The sequence below is a fragment of the Drosophila novamexicana genome, unplaced genomic scaffold (genome assembly GCF_003285875.2).
Source record: "Drosophila novamexicana strain 15010-1031.04,08,12 unplaced genomic scaffold, DnovRS2.1 tig00001453-arrow-arrow-pilon, whole genome shotgun sequence".
NCBI classification, from domain to species: Eukaryota; Metazoa; Arthropoda; class Insecta; order Diptera; family Drosophilidae; genus Drosophila; species Drosophila novamexicana.
The window spans coordinates 697,809-712,422 of NW_020824860.1; the positions used below are offsets into that span (position 1 = coordinate 697,809).

Here is a 14,614-nt window from a genome sequence, read left to right on the forward strand (position 1 = left end):
TCGTCGTCCTTCTCTGCCTGTGTGGACACAAACTGGGTCAAGACGAGCCCAAATGTGAGTGTGTGTGTGCTTGTGTCTGTGTGTGTGTGTGTGTTGTGATAGCAGCAGCTGCGAAAACACCTGCAAGTGCAGCGCACGACAGCAACATGCGCGGCGGCACGGCAGCAATAGCTAAGCGCTGCGCATGCGCAGCTTGCTTTACGGGTCATGCGCTGCGTGTATGTGTGTGTGTGTGTGTGTGTGGTTGTGTGTGTTGAGAAGCGTTCTCGTTGCAATTGTTAGCTTGTGTGTGCGTGTTGTTGCTGTTGTTGTTGCTGCGGCTGCTGCTCGCTAGCAATTTATCATTACGTGTTGCTGTTGTTGCTGCTATTTTTGCATTTATTTTTGGTTTGTGCCTAATTTGTTGCACACGCTCAAGAGATTTTTTTTTTATTGTTGTCGTTGTTTCAGGCAGTTTGTTGTTGCTGTTGTTGTCGCTGCTTGGCATCTTTTTATTTTTTTTTTTGGTTAACTCTTGATTTTTTTATACGTTTCATTTTGATGGCATTTTTGCGGTTTTGCGGCGATTTGCTGAATACTTTGTTTGGCAGCCGCCACACAACAAAATTGTGGTCACATTTTTGTTGCTGTTGTTACGAGAACAACAACAACAATACCAACAACAACAGCAGCAGCAGCAGCAATAAATAAAGACTCTTTTGGGCTAGAACCTTCCTATAATTTGCATAAAAGCCAAGCAACAGGCATTAAAAATGACAACAACAACAGCAACAGCAACAGCAACATATAAGCTACATAAATAAGACGAATGTGCCTGTTGTTGTTGTTGTTGTTGTTGTTGTTGCAGCTGCTGTTGCTGTTGCTTTTGGCCTTTCTCCTGAACAAAGTTCAGAAATGTACAATTTTTGTCAACGCGTCATCGCGTGCTATGCAAATGTATAGCAACAGCAACAACAACAAGCACAGCAACAACTCGGAGTGAAAATTAGAAGCAGTTTAGCAGTCGTTGGGCAGCGTCTTTTATTATTATGAAAATTTCACTTTAGTCGCTGCTGCTGCTGCTGTTGTTGTTGCTGCTGCTGCTGTTGTTGTTCTCGTGCTGCCTGTTGTTGCTGGCGTGCCTTGATTATAAAATAAATGTTGCTGCTGCTGTAGCTGTAGCTGGTTGTTGCTGTTGCCTCAGTTTTGTGGCTCTGCTGCTGTTGTTGCTGTTGCTGGCATTCCAATTGCTCGCTTTTTACCGCTAGACAGTTGCCAGCGGCAACAGCAACATTATGAAATCAGAGGCTGCAGCTGGACAGACAACAAACGAGCGAGCAGCAACGCCTAATAACAACGGCAGCAACAATTGCTCTTGTGTGGCAAGTGTTGCTGCTGTTGTTGCTGCTGCTGCATCGTTTATTGATTGGCCATCGCGGCGCATTTTAAGCGCAGCGTCATCCATACTTCCGATTGCTGCGGATAAGCTAGCTAGCCAAACGGCCATTGAACTTCTGCCAGTCAGATGATCATGATGTTGCTGTTGTTGTTGCTGATGATGATGACGGCGTCAGCTTGGTTGCGGCACAAAAGCAATTGTTCAGCATTTGCCATGCATTAGCTGCATCAGCAATGTCCAGAGTCCAAGTGCAAGTACATGTTAGCAATTAGCTGGGGCCCACAGATCTTGCGCATATATCCATGCATGTATATATGTGTGTATATATAAATGCATACATATGTCTGGTTGGCATAAGGCAAAGTTGCAGGCATTCAGGCGCTAATCTATGGCAATTGTTATTGTTATTGCAATTGCAGCGGCAGCAACTGTTGCACCGTGGTTCAAAGTCAGTTGGCAGCAGCAGCAGCTGCACCGTGGTTCAAAGTTATTTCGCTGAGGCTCAATCAAGTTATGGCCATGGTGTGTGTGTGTGTGTGTGTGTGTCTGGCAAGCATGGGCTTGGCTTTCACCCACATCAAGTGCGGCCCAGCATTCTTCTGCCTCGAGTGTGTGTGTGTGTGTGTGTGTGTGTGCCTGTGTGTGGGCGCTTGCCAGCGCATTGTTTTGCCATTTTCGTCTTCTTCTTCTTATGTTTTTGCTACCTGCTGCCGTGAAAGTTGCGTTAACCAAAGATCTAAGCTATGCGCAGCTAAACTCTAGACAGCAAAAAATTCAAAAATAGCTTGGCTTCAAAAACTTTAATGTTGACAAAGGCGAGTTTTATATTCATTATTTCCATAATTTCTTCAAGGTATTCAATTTTATTATGAAATGTGCGAGTACTTAAAAGAAAACATCTTTAATTTCATTAGTTATATATTTATTTCTCATAAGCCATGTCTGTCTTTCTGCTCCTTTTTGTGTTCCCAAGCAAACCTTAAGCTCAATCAAACATTCTCTACAAAAATTCTCTTCTCTTCTTTCTTGATTTCTACTGTATAATCCAATAATATCAGATCTTTTGCTTCATTCCTCAATCTTTTTCATTATCTAACAATACCATCTTCTTATGATTATGATATTGAATAATATTTGATCTTCTGATCTTATCCACAATCTAAAAATATCTGATCGTACTTCTTTGTGATGAATTTAATATCTGATCTTCCGATCTTCTTCCCATTTGTAATAATAACTGATCTATTTCCTAACTAATGAACTAATGATAATAATAAAAAGCGAATAGTTCATCTTCCGATACTCTTGGTACTCTAATAATCCATCTTCTTCATAATAATATTTGCTATTCCCGATTTTGTCATATTCTAATAATACCTGACTAAACGATGAAAACTGTTTATGATAATAGAATCGACCAATATCTTATCTTCTTAAATAGTTGCAGATAAAGCTTAAGATCTGATCACCTTGATCTTGTTCATGGACTTCGTAAGTCAAATAATCGAATTGAATTGATTTCGTATTAAAGCACTTTCAATAGGTTTTCGAAAGTTGTGAGAACATTTAATTTACTATAAACAAGTATTTAATTGAATGAGAAAACTTTAACATTGATTAATTTTAATTTTTATTATTATTATTATTATTATTATTATTATTATTATTATTATTATTATTATTATTATTATTATTATTATTATTATTATTATTATTATTATTGTTATTATTATTATTATTATTATTATCATTATCATTATTTTTTCATTATTATTTATTTTACTAACAATATTATTACTGTAATTATTATTATTTTAATTATTACAATTATAAATGTTATTATTATTATCATTATCAATATATTATTATCATCATTGTTTTCATTATTAGTTTACTTTCATTATAATCACCATTATCATAATCATTATTACTCTAACTGAGATGATTATTATTATTATTAAGTTTTTATTTTATCAGCCCGTTTTTGCAATTTATGCCCAAATCGATATCTATCTATATATATTTGGCAGTCGATTTAAAGGCATTCATTTGATGGCAACATTGCAACAGCTTTTTTGTATTTGTTTTGTTTTGTTTTGTTAGTGGGCCAGTGACGAAACGCATACACGAAGCGTTTAAAGTTATTAACAAAAGGCAATTATTTATAACAATTTCGATGGCGTTCGCCGTGTGGCATTGATAGCTGCGAAACGAGTCATGAATCAGGTGCCATTCCGTCAGTCAGTCAGTCAGTCAGTCAGCCAGTCAGTCAGTCAATTGTTGCCAGCTCGTTTCAAAATGGCAACAACAAGCGGCAGGCAGCAACAGGGGCAGATGCGAAGGCAGAGGCAGAGACAGGCAGCAACGCGTCGCACATTCATTACAATTAATTAAATTAAAAAGCGCATAAATTCTGTCGTCCAGACATTAGCTACACCTTTTTGCCTTTCAGCTTTCATGCTGTCAGCACTGGTTATTGCTGTTGTTGTTGTTGCTGTTGTTGTTGTTGTCATTTAAATGCGCTACTAATAGCAAACAATTTCATTTATTTATTAGACGCTTAGTTTCACTTTCCGCGCATTTCACTGCGACACACATTACAATTTCTATGCAACGCCAAACGAATGACTTAGGCAACGAACGCGAAAGTTATATGAAATTTCCATGTGCGTGTGCGTGTGCGTGTATGTGTTTAAAATAAATATTCAACTGCAGCTGATATTTCATATATAATGAGCATTCCATACAAATGAGCTGCACCCAGAGAAATAAAACTCAAGACTCCGATGACTGCCGTCAGAAATGCATATGCCACCTATATATACACATATATGTGTATGTGTGTGTGTGTGTATGGGTAGCTTTATGACAGCCAAAGTCTGTGCATTGGATCATCTTTTATTGTGGGTTGACGTAAGTCTGTTCAGCTTCTAAACAACAGCATGCAGGCATCTGCACTATGCAAGCTAGGAATGTTGCCTTCATCGAGCTGAATCAAAAACTCGATCTATAAGACAAATATCTGACAATATTTCATAAACTGATCTTCGTTATGATTCAAATAATAGCTGATCTTCCCATTTCGGTGAAATAATAACTTATTCGCCGATCTTCTTTCTTATGAACTTCTTTGTAGTCAAACAATCTATGATCTATTCCCGATCTTCTTCATATTCTAATACTAACCGATCTTTTGAAGAGAACTTTGTTTGATAATAAAATCTGATGATCCGAACTTTTGATCTACTTTAGAGCATAATAATATCTAATCTCTCGATCTGCTTCATATCTTAGCAATATCTGATCGTTAGATATTATTCATAGACTTTTCATGACAACAAATTCTACTTATATGATCTTCTGATCCTCCTCGTAATCTAATAAAATCTGTTATTTCCCGATCTCTTCTATATCTGATCTTCCTCATAATCTAGCCATATCCGATCTTCACTCAGTTAGGTATCAGATTATATTAATATATCTGTTATGTCTTCATACAAAGCGTTTGCTTCAGTCTTTTGCCAGCGCAATGAAATATCACTCCATAAGATTGATAGTAGCTGATCTTTGAACCACATAAACAATGACACCTTTTGTGTAAGTGCTCGAGTTTTCATTTGTTATCGCATTTCTCTGCACGTCTTTTGTTTGAAGCTCGTGTTTTTGCCCCGCACATTAAAGACTGATCGTGAGCCTTCTGATCTTTTGTAGCTTTGCGATCAATGGAAGTTTTTCCACAAGTGCCACAATTTTCATTATTTTGAGCTTTGCTTTTCATGGGCTTAATTGATCCTTAATTGACGAGGCCCGATTTATGAGAAAGCCTTATTCTGTTATGATCTGAACATTGATCTCTGTGCTGATCACCATTTTCTAGATCGACTGCGCACAGCTTGGGCTGGTAATTAATGTAAATAGAAAATGTAGGCTACTGATCTTTGAATTTTTGAATAAACACATAAATTTCTCCTGCAACTGCTCGACTTTTTGCTGTCTGCAGCGTTTTCTTTACTTATGCTTGTTAACTTTTTTTTTCTTCTGTGAAAATGTGCAGTTTTTGAGCATTTTATTTGGGTTATGTGCTGGGAACTTGTTTCTCTAATCCAGCAGCCAAACCTGCTGCCATCTAGTCTCTTAATCTCTGAGCCTGCCTGCCTGAATCTGTGCCCACTTACTTCGCCTCCTTCGCTTTGGCCCGTGCTCTCCGATAATTTCTATCAAACGCCAACGCAAACTGTCAGCCAAATAAGTGACTTTTTTTTTTGTGGACTATCTGGCAAGGCCAGCAGCTTGCGCAAGTTGCTCAGTGTCTCATTTCCATTTCCATTTCCATTCCACACACAGTGAGACTGGCCCACTCCCTCGATACGTGCCAAGGCGGCATCACTTGACGAAGATTGCACCTTAAATTTATTCGAAGAGCGACAACAAACTTTAACTCGAATTGCGTAAAGTTGTGAGGCCAAACATACGCGAGTGTTGAGTGCGCATTCCGTCTGGTTTGTGGCACAAGTGCGCGACAATTGCGCAAGCTTTGTGACATTTGCCCTCGACAATTGTCACACGCCCGCCCAAAATGGGCTCATTATCAATGAAAACACCAATCTAATTCATTAGACGCCGCTTATCGCTGCGATTATCGCAACTGCCAGAGCAAACCATAACAAAGTTGTGCAAAGACACAGCTGAAGATAATTTCTATTACTCGTGTAACTCGGGAACTTTTCGAGTTGGAGATATGCAAATTGGTGTGTAAAAGCTCTGTTAGGAGATTTAGTTAAAATTGCCATTACTTAAATATCATATCTGATTATTCCTCCACATGTCCATTAATACGATAAGCGTGCCCATGGAACTCAGGATCTATTGAGGTTAGAGCTTTGAAATTTGGTATGTAAATACTCTATTATGACTTATTGTTGAAACTACAATCACCTAATTAGTACACCTGATATTCCTTGACTTGTCAATAAAAATACAAAATGTTCTCATGGAACTCAGGATCTATTGAGGCTAGAGCTCTGAAATTTGGTATGTGTTTACTTCTTCAAGAGTTATACTTGACATTTTAATCAGTTTAAGTATACACCTGATTATACGCCCACTTTTCAATAAGAGTACCAACTGTTCTTATGTAACTCAGGATCTGTAAGAGCTAAAGCTCTGGAATTTGTTATGCAAATACTCTACAAAGAGATATAGTTAAAAGTTAAACCAGTTTTTTTTGTACGCCTTTAGGCTCCCATGGAACTCAGAATTTGTTGGAGCTACAGCTATGATAATTGGTATGTAAATGCTTATGTGAAATATAAGTTTTAAGTCAATTTTATGCATTTGCCATATTCGAGCTAAAATACAAACAATTTTTGGTTTTCAACGAACTGAAATAAAGGTATGTTTCATTTATGTCTGATGCTTCTAATTGAGCACACTTTGAGAAAGGGCAATCTTTGTGCCCTTTGAACTTGGGCTCTATGAAAGTTATAGCCATGGGATTTGGTTTGTGCACACCCCATTGATAGATATATTGAAACGTGCTCAAATCTTATTGATATGCATAGTCTCGCGGAACTGCAAAGTGACTTAAAATATATATTAAGCAAATTCACACTATTCTGCATCTTTGAGCATTGCATAACGCGAGAGTTATGCAAGCAACTAGTTCGTTGGAAAAAGGATACTTTAACACTTGGCGGTGGGCTAAGCCCACTCGCGGCTCGGTTGCGGTGTCACAAGCGAGAGAGAGAGAGAGAGACTCGAGTGCGGTTGTCTGGCTGAAGTGCGTGCGTGATAAACGCCTACGGCAGCCGCCTTTTTGGCTTCCTCAACTGTGGACGACTTCCTTGTTTTAGCCAGTTTTGTTTTGACGGCGATTATGTAAGGGCGGGCGGCCAGCCACCGCCTCGAAAAGCCAAGCGAAGTGAGTGAGAGAAAGAAAACAAAACAACTGATGCTTGCACGCATGCGCGCACAGTGTGCCACGCCTTAAACAAATGCTGCATGCCTTGCAACATTTTCTGTGGTTGCACAAATGAGCCGTGCCATCGACAGGGGCATCATAATACCAGCAGCAGCAGCAGCAGCAGCAGCAGCCGTGAGTTATGTATCTTTGTATCTGTTGGATGTGCGCTCGATTCGCAATTTCGCATTGCAATTAAAATCGCGCAGCTTCCGCAGTGCAATGAGCCATTTGATGATCATTAACGTGACGTTAATGTTGTTGCACAGCCCTGATCATTATCGCATAGATATATATATAAGCTGGGCTCGTAATGTCCTCCCTGCCAGCCTGTTTGCATTTCTCGTCGCGTTTGCACTTTTACTTTTCTTATTGTCAACAAATATGGAATACAATTGAAATACAACACAAAAAAAAACGTACATATTAAAAACTTTCCCAAACGTTGAGAAGTGCTTTGATATAAAAACAACAAGCTGCAACGCTTTCTGTTGTTGTTGTGAAATTTTTTCTCGAGCTGCTCGTAAATTTTATTTGAATTTCTTGTGGCGATTATTATGATTAACGCGCTTATCTGAGCACATTTTTTTTTTCGGCTGGCTTTTCAGTTTTTCCAAGCCGGTTTCTCGTTTTTCGTTTTTTTAATTGAAATTAATTTCCTACAAAGCATTTCCCACAGCTTTAATTTATTGCCGCTCGGCTTTGTTGCTTTTGTGGACACTTTTCCGAGATTGATGCGTTTCGATTCCTTTGGCAAGCTGCGTTCATTTTCCTTTTATGCTCGACGCGAATTGAGCTTTATTCAAACAACAAAACCGTTTGTTAACTGTAAAATGTCGAGCCTATGCCCCACTTAAGGGGCTTGTCTTTGTTCTCAAGTTCAAGGCGTTGTTGTTGTTGTTGTTGTTGCTGTTGTTCTGGCCCTTCCCCTGCCCCTTCCATCTGCAGCCAGCACCTGTCTTGGCTGTAACCCAATCTGTTGCCACGTGCAGCAGCTCGGTTTGGTAATTGGAGACAAGAACGGCACAACAGGTTGCGCCTGGTCGCTGCCACGTGCAGCTAGCAAGTTTGTTGCTTAAGTCTTTTGTTTTCTTTTTCTTTTTTTCTCATTTTTTTTTTGTGACACATTTGGCGCTCAGCCGAGTCGCTGCTCTCGCTGCTTGCTGACCCAAACAAACATCCGTTTCCTGCGGTCAACACGGACGGACACGCCCACTAGCTAAACAAGCCCATATCAAAGTGTGCACAGTGCACGCTCGCTAAGGTGCACCAAATTGTTAACTATGAAAATAGCTTCAATTTGCAGCTTAACTGATTTGTCTTGTCTTCTATGTAAATGGATTTTGTTTCTGGAAAGTTTTTACATAATATTTGTTGCCATTTTGTTCACTATAATAAGCGCACACTGTACTCTATAGAAAACACAATGATATTATGTATAATTACAATAGGTGCGATTGCCTTTTCCGTGATTCCACACAGGCGAGGTGAATTTGGCGAAAAGCGTGAAACAAGCTCACGAATAACCTTAATGAAATGAGTTTGTTTTCCTTTTTCACGAAATTTCCACACTTGTGCGTGGAATTTCTAGAAACTTCGTTAAATATTGTGCATTAATAACGTGACATGAGCTAAGTACAGTAAAACTTGATGCACTTTTGTTAGTCTTATCGTATTGATATGCCATCCAAAATCGTTCACTTAGAGCTAAGTTTTCAAGAGGGTCGCAACTAGATCATAAGTTGGGGAACCTAATCGATAAAGTCGTTTTAAGAAGGGGAATTACTTTATTGTCAAGCCTTGAGCTGCCATCAGTCAATCAATTAGGGAGTCTGGGTATATAACTCCAAAGAGTTTTGTTAAACTTTCTGATTTTTTAGGCAGCTTATAAAATCGATGGCAGTTGACGCTAGCGTGTGTTTACTGTGCCTGCAATATGCATATGAGCACGGCTTCGTTTCATTTGTCGCGCGTATCCCACGAAACAATTAACGAGCACAAAAGCTGACCGATATAAAGCGAACAACAACAACAACAGCAACAACAACAGCAACAACAAGTTGACCAATTGCCGGCACTTGACTAGAAGCTGGACCCTGTCGTAGCTGTTGTTGTTGTTGTCGCTTTATGAACGTGGGAAAAAAAAGTGCACAGGCCGCGCGTCGCTTTTTTGTTTCAAAAGAGAACCGGAAATCAAAAGCCAGCGACAAAAGTGTATGCAAAAAATGCGCCCCAAAAATATAAAAAATAAAAACAAATACCAAAAATAAAATGGGTAGAAAAAATGAAAAAAAATAAAAATAAATAAATAACAAGCGAGAGAAAATTTGTTTGCCTTCTGTTTCGCAGCATTTCGTCTTTCGCTTGACACACTCACCTATATTCTGCGCCTGCGTCTGCGTTTGCGTCTGCGCTGACGCCAGCAGCAGCAGCAGCAGCAGCAGCAGCGCTGGCAGCGGCAGCAGCAGCGACTGCGTGCGTTGCATTTTGTCGCTCACTTTTGTTGATCTTCTGCTGCTGTTTCTTGTTCTTCTTGTTTGTTTTACTTTTTGGAAACTTTTCTCCTCTAGGTTGTTTTTTTTTTTTGACTTTTTGGCTTTTTGGTTTTTTCTTAGAATTTGCAATTTGTTTTCACACTTTGCCTTTGTTTACACGTTTCTTGTTTTCTTTGAATGCGCAAAAGTTATGATTGTTTCTCGGCAGCAGAAATTAATTTTTAAGAAATAAACAACAAATTGTGCAGAAATCTTTTGCGATTTGCGTTGCGGCCAGCTGGGCAACAGGTGCGCCTGGAAAGTGTGTCAGCCGAGCCGAACTTGTTTATCCTTTGCACACAACAAAAATAGAAAAAAAAATTGTTTGACAAAAACAACAAAAAAAAAAAAAACAACAGGCAAAAAAATGAATGCGCACAATTTCTCGAGCACCAGGCGCGTACCGTTAGGTCGTGTCAGACCGTTAGACGTGAAAAGTCGCGTTCGAAATTGCCTGGGCAACAATTAATTAAATTATAAGACGCGTCGCGCTGCGCACAGTTCCGTTCGCTTGGCGTTCAGCACGGCAACTGAATTCGTGGCCGTTCGCCAAGTCGAGCTTAAGCCGACGTCGCCTCGACTCTCTCTCGCTCTCGCTCTCGCTCACACACACTCTCTCAACGACACGAAGACGCACGCGCAGCCGAAGCAATACGAAGACGTTTTCTTTCACTTTTCACGCACAGGCGCTCTCTCGCTCTCTCGCTCTCTGTGTCTTGCTTTTGCAGCTGTGGTCGAATAACCAACCGTCGTCTCGTGCAGCTCGAAAGCAACTGAAAGTTCGCGTCGCCGCGTTGTGCGTCTTGTAAGCTGTCAGCGTCGCAGCGCTGCATGCGTGCTGCCCGCTGCTTGCTGCTTGCTGCGCTGCCGCCTGCTGCGCAGCCACTTGCTGCGCTTTTGGCAAGTGGGCAAAGCTTGCGCAGCCGAAGCTTAGGGCTTTCGATGCGTTTGCTCTATCGATCAATGGCAAATTGTTGGCCAAGAAAGTTGCCACTCGCCGTCGCGCTGTGGATGCCACAAAACGGTAATAACAGCTAATACAGGTTATGCAACTGCGGCAACTGCTGGCCAAGTGCTCTGGCCACTGCACCAAATTGCAGCCGCAGCACAAATAATTCTTTGTGGCAAGTTGTGCCGTTGCACAAGCATTTGCATGCCACAGCAACAACAACAACTGCAACAGCTTTAAGTATGCCAAATGGTCAGCAAATTGGAGCAGCCATCGATGCCAGCATTTGGAGCAGTTGCTGCCACTGCCACAAAAACAAAAACAAAAAAAAAAGTAGAAGAAAAAACCGGCCAACGCACAATTTGTGTGTGGCACATTTGGGCCAAAATGCCAGACCCGAAAAGGCACCCCTCCCCAAAAGAATATGCTAACAAACCGGCGGTGACATCTGCGATTCGCATGCCCCATATCGGGTATGCCCGGCTGCCCGCAGAGCGGCTGCCGGAATTTGGCTGTTCTTGTTGCCTTTTAAGGCTAAAATGCGGCAATGCTAGCCGCAGGCTGACAACTTGGTTGGCCACTTTTTTTTTCACCCATTTAATAGAACGTGATATAATTAATGGGAATCGAAATAAGAATTTAATATATACAAGTTCCAATTTCAGATGAGAGCAGAGGAAACATTTTATGTAGAAACTATCTTGAGGATAAACCAAGCGCTACTTTAACTTTAACTTGCTGAAAACTTGCCAAAATATTTGGTTTGAGTTGGGCTTATCTCAGCTTGGGCTCTGTGAAGAATGTTAAAAAACTTTCTTTTTGAGGTATTGAAAGTCGTTAATAGACCATTTACAATGTACTTTACAAGTCAGTTTACTAGTCATCATTTTTCTTCTATGTATTTAGCCTCCACTGGGGATCATGGCACTCCAGATGCTCTATTTAATTCTAAAATTCGCTTGCAGTTCCGCTGCCAAGTTCTGGGAGCATTTGCAATGAATTTTACAAGTCAGTTTGCAAGTTAGACTATTTACCAATTTGGGTTTTTCCTTGGCTATTCAAGCTACAATTATATTATATATGTTATTCCGAAATTGTCCAACATAATTCCTTTGCCAAGCTCTGAGTCGTTCCACATGAAGATCGGCTGTCATTTGATTGAACGATTGTGCAAGGTAGTTTGGCTTATGGGCTGAGCGTTGGTTCTGTGCTGGTTCTATTCTAGCGGGAGAAGAATGAACATCATAATTGGCCAGGCGAATGATCATTTGGTTACAGCCATTTGAGTCAGGTAAATGAGCTTGGTGCTGTGCTGTGCTGTGCTTGGATGTGCTTTACTCGGTTCGCTTTTGGAGCATTGGCTGGGCGAATTGTCATCACAATTTTGCGTGTTGTTTGTGCTTTTAACCCAGTTTGAAATGCTGCTGCAGCGGCAAAAACAATGACAACGTTGCCGCAAGTGATGACGGCGGCAACAACAAGCACGCTGATTGCAACATTTTGTTTAGCCAGCAGCCACTCATCAAGTTGTCAACTGCCAATAGAACTGGGCGCAGCAGCTGCTCCATTTCCATTACGGTGTTCATGTTTGACAAAAATAAAAAAAACCATGACTTGCATCGTTTCTAACCTTATTCTTTGCGTGGCGCCACCTGTCGCACATAATGCCTGAATCATCAAAATAAGGCTAAGCTGCCTGAGTGTGCTGTCAGGCACTAATCCAATCATATTGTAGGTGGACAAATTTAGAGGGGTGTCGAATTTTGATTCCACTCATTCCTAACCTCACACTCCGCGTGGCGCCACATGCCGTCTGCTCTAGTTGAGCTTATGTGAAGCTCTTTGAATGCCTTGCAGCTAGTTGCCAAATCATATTGTGTCCTCTAACATAAGCAACATGTGCTTTGGCAAATGTTTCATTTCCAATCATACCTAACCTCACTTAAATGACGCATCACAATTAACGTTAGACACTTCTCTTTGAGGTTATGTGCTTCACTACAAAAGACGCTTTGTGGCTTGCAGTTAACAGTTATGCACATTGCGTTAGACAAACGAATAAGATTTGATTCGGAGGTAATCTCAATGTGTGCGTGGCGCCACCTGTTGTACGCGCTGCTCAACTCGTTGAGGTTAGGTTAAGCACTCTGAATGCCCAGTTAACAGTTAACTAATCAAATTGTGCCTATGACTGCAGAAACATTTAATTAGACAATGAGGAAACGGCTTTTGGCACGGGCTGAAGCTCCGGCTGTTGATGGGGCAGCTACCTGGTAGATGCTGGCTGTTGGCGGTTGCTTCTGCCACCGCCCAATTGTTACGCTTGGCGGCGACGGCATCGGCGGCGGCGGTGGCGGCGGCGGTGGTCAATGTGGTCAGTGGCTGGATGCAGCGGCTCAGCGGCACGTGGGCCACAGACGCCCACCAGGAAATCAACTGAAGCGCACGCAACAACTACAGCCAAGAATGTTGGCCCAAACCAACCTATCTTGGCCCGCTCTCCTTGTGGCACTACCCCTCTCCCCAAATCTGGCAAACGTGCCGCAGCCGGCCAAGCACAACGAATTGCTGCATTTGCGTTCACGATGCTCAATTAAGAGTGAGCCCCGCTTCTCTCGTTTCTCTCGCTTCTTCTGCTGCTCTGCTCGCCCCACAGTTCCAGTTCTAGAGCCAGTCGCCCCCCTCCCCCTCTGCTCTAGCCTGTTGCCGCTTCATTTTCTATTTAGTGCTTTATTATTTTTAATTTCCAGCAAAGTCTCAAGATTAATGTTCTGAGTCGCTGCCTGCCAGCTGCCAACTCTAAGTCGCAGCGCCCAGACACAGTTCTGCTGCTGCTGCTGCTTCTTGTTCTTGTTCTTCTTCTTCTTGAACTGGTAGCTGCCGCATGTGGCGCATGTGCAGCAGTTGCCCTGCAGCTCCCCTGACACAGCGCATGCTTCATTGCCACGAGCCAAATGCTTGGAAAATAGGTTTGCAATGCTTGCGCCATTTTCCATTTTCCATTTTCAATTGCAAGCGCAAGAAATGGACATACTGCGAGTTGCAAACAAATTCAAATTCAATTGGATTATTAAATTACATTTATAGTTGCATCATAGTTAACGAACTTTTTGGATTAGCTTATTTTTTGCTGGAATATCGCTTATCTTCAATTTGATCTAGCAAAAAATATAGTAGAGCGCATTTCAGTGTTGAAAAACGGTTAAAGATAAACTTGAAAAAGGTTTGAAAGCGCCAAGTAGCGTGTCTTAAGCAGCATTTAGTACGGTTTACTATTTGGCCCCTTGGCTTTTAACGCTTATCATGAAATATAACAAGCTGGAACAGTGTTGGGAAGGGCCACAAGCTAGGCTGACTTCTAGTGTTTGAAAGCCACAAAAAAAAAAAAAATGAAAAATCAGTCTTAAGAGTGTAGAAAAGAAGTAAATTATAACAAATTATAAAAATTTCAATTGAAATGAATGTCACACAAACAAGATACGGAAACGTGTCATATGCAGTGTTGGTTAACATCTAAATATAAGCTTTAACAGTGCTGAAAAAGGCTAAATTGTAAATAAAATGTGTATTAAAAAATCATTTTATATACAAATGAATGTCACATAAACAATATACAGAAATTTGTCATATGCAGTGTTGAAGAACATGTTAATACAGGCTAAAACAGTGTTGGAAACAGCCAAAACAAGTGAATAGATGTAAGAAGCTGCTTTAGTTGCGCAATTCAATTACCTGCTGCGGATTGGACTCATTGGACTCTAGTGTGTGTGGATTTTGGACGCCTTTCGCACCAC

The 14,614-nt window shown here is 40.9% G+C and overlaps 1 protein-coding gene across 1 annotated transcript in view; it reads right to left on the reverse strand.

Annotated features, from left to right (window-relative positions):
- Positions 1-9,872, reverse strand: part of LOC115767755 — a 32,896-nt gene extending 23,024 nt beyond the window's left edge. The window contains exon 1 of the mRNA XM_030712074.1: positions 9,715-9,872. Within this exon, the coding sequence (XP_030567934.1) occupies positions 9,715-9,823 (109 nt within the window). The 5' untranslated portion in view covers positions 9,824-9,872. The remainder of the gene's footprint in view (positions 1-9,714) is intronic.
- Positions 9,873-14,614: the final 4,742 nt, after the last annotated feature.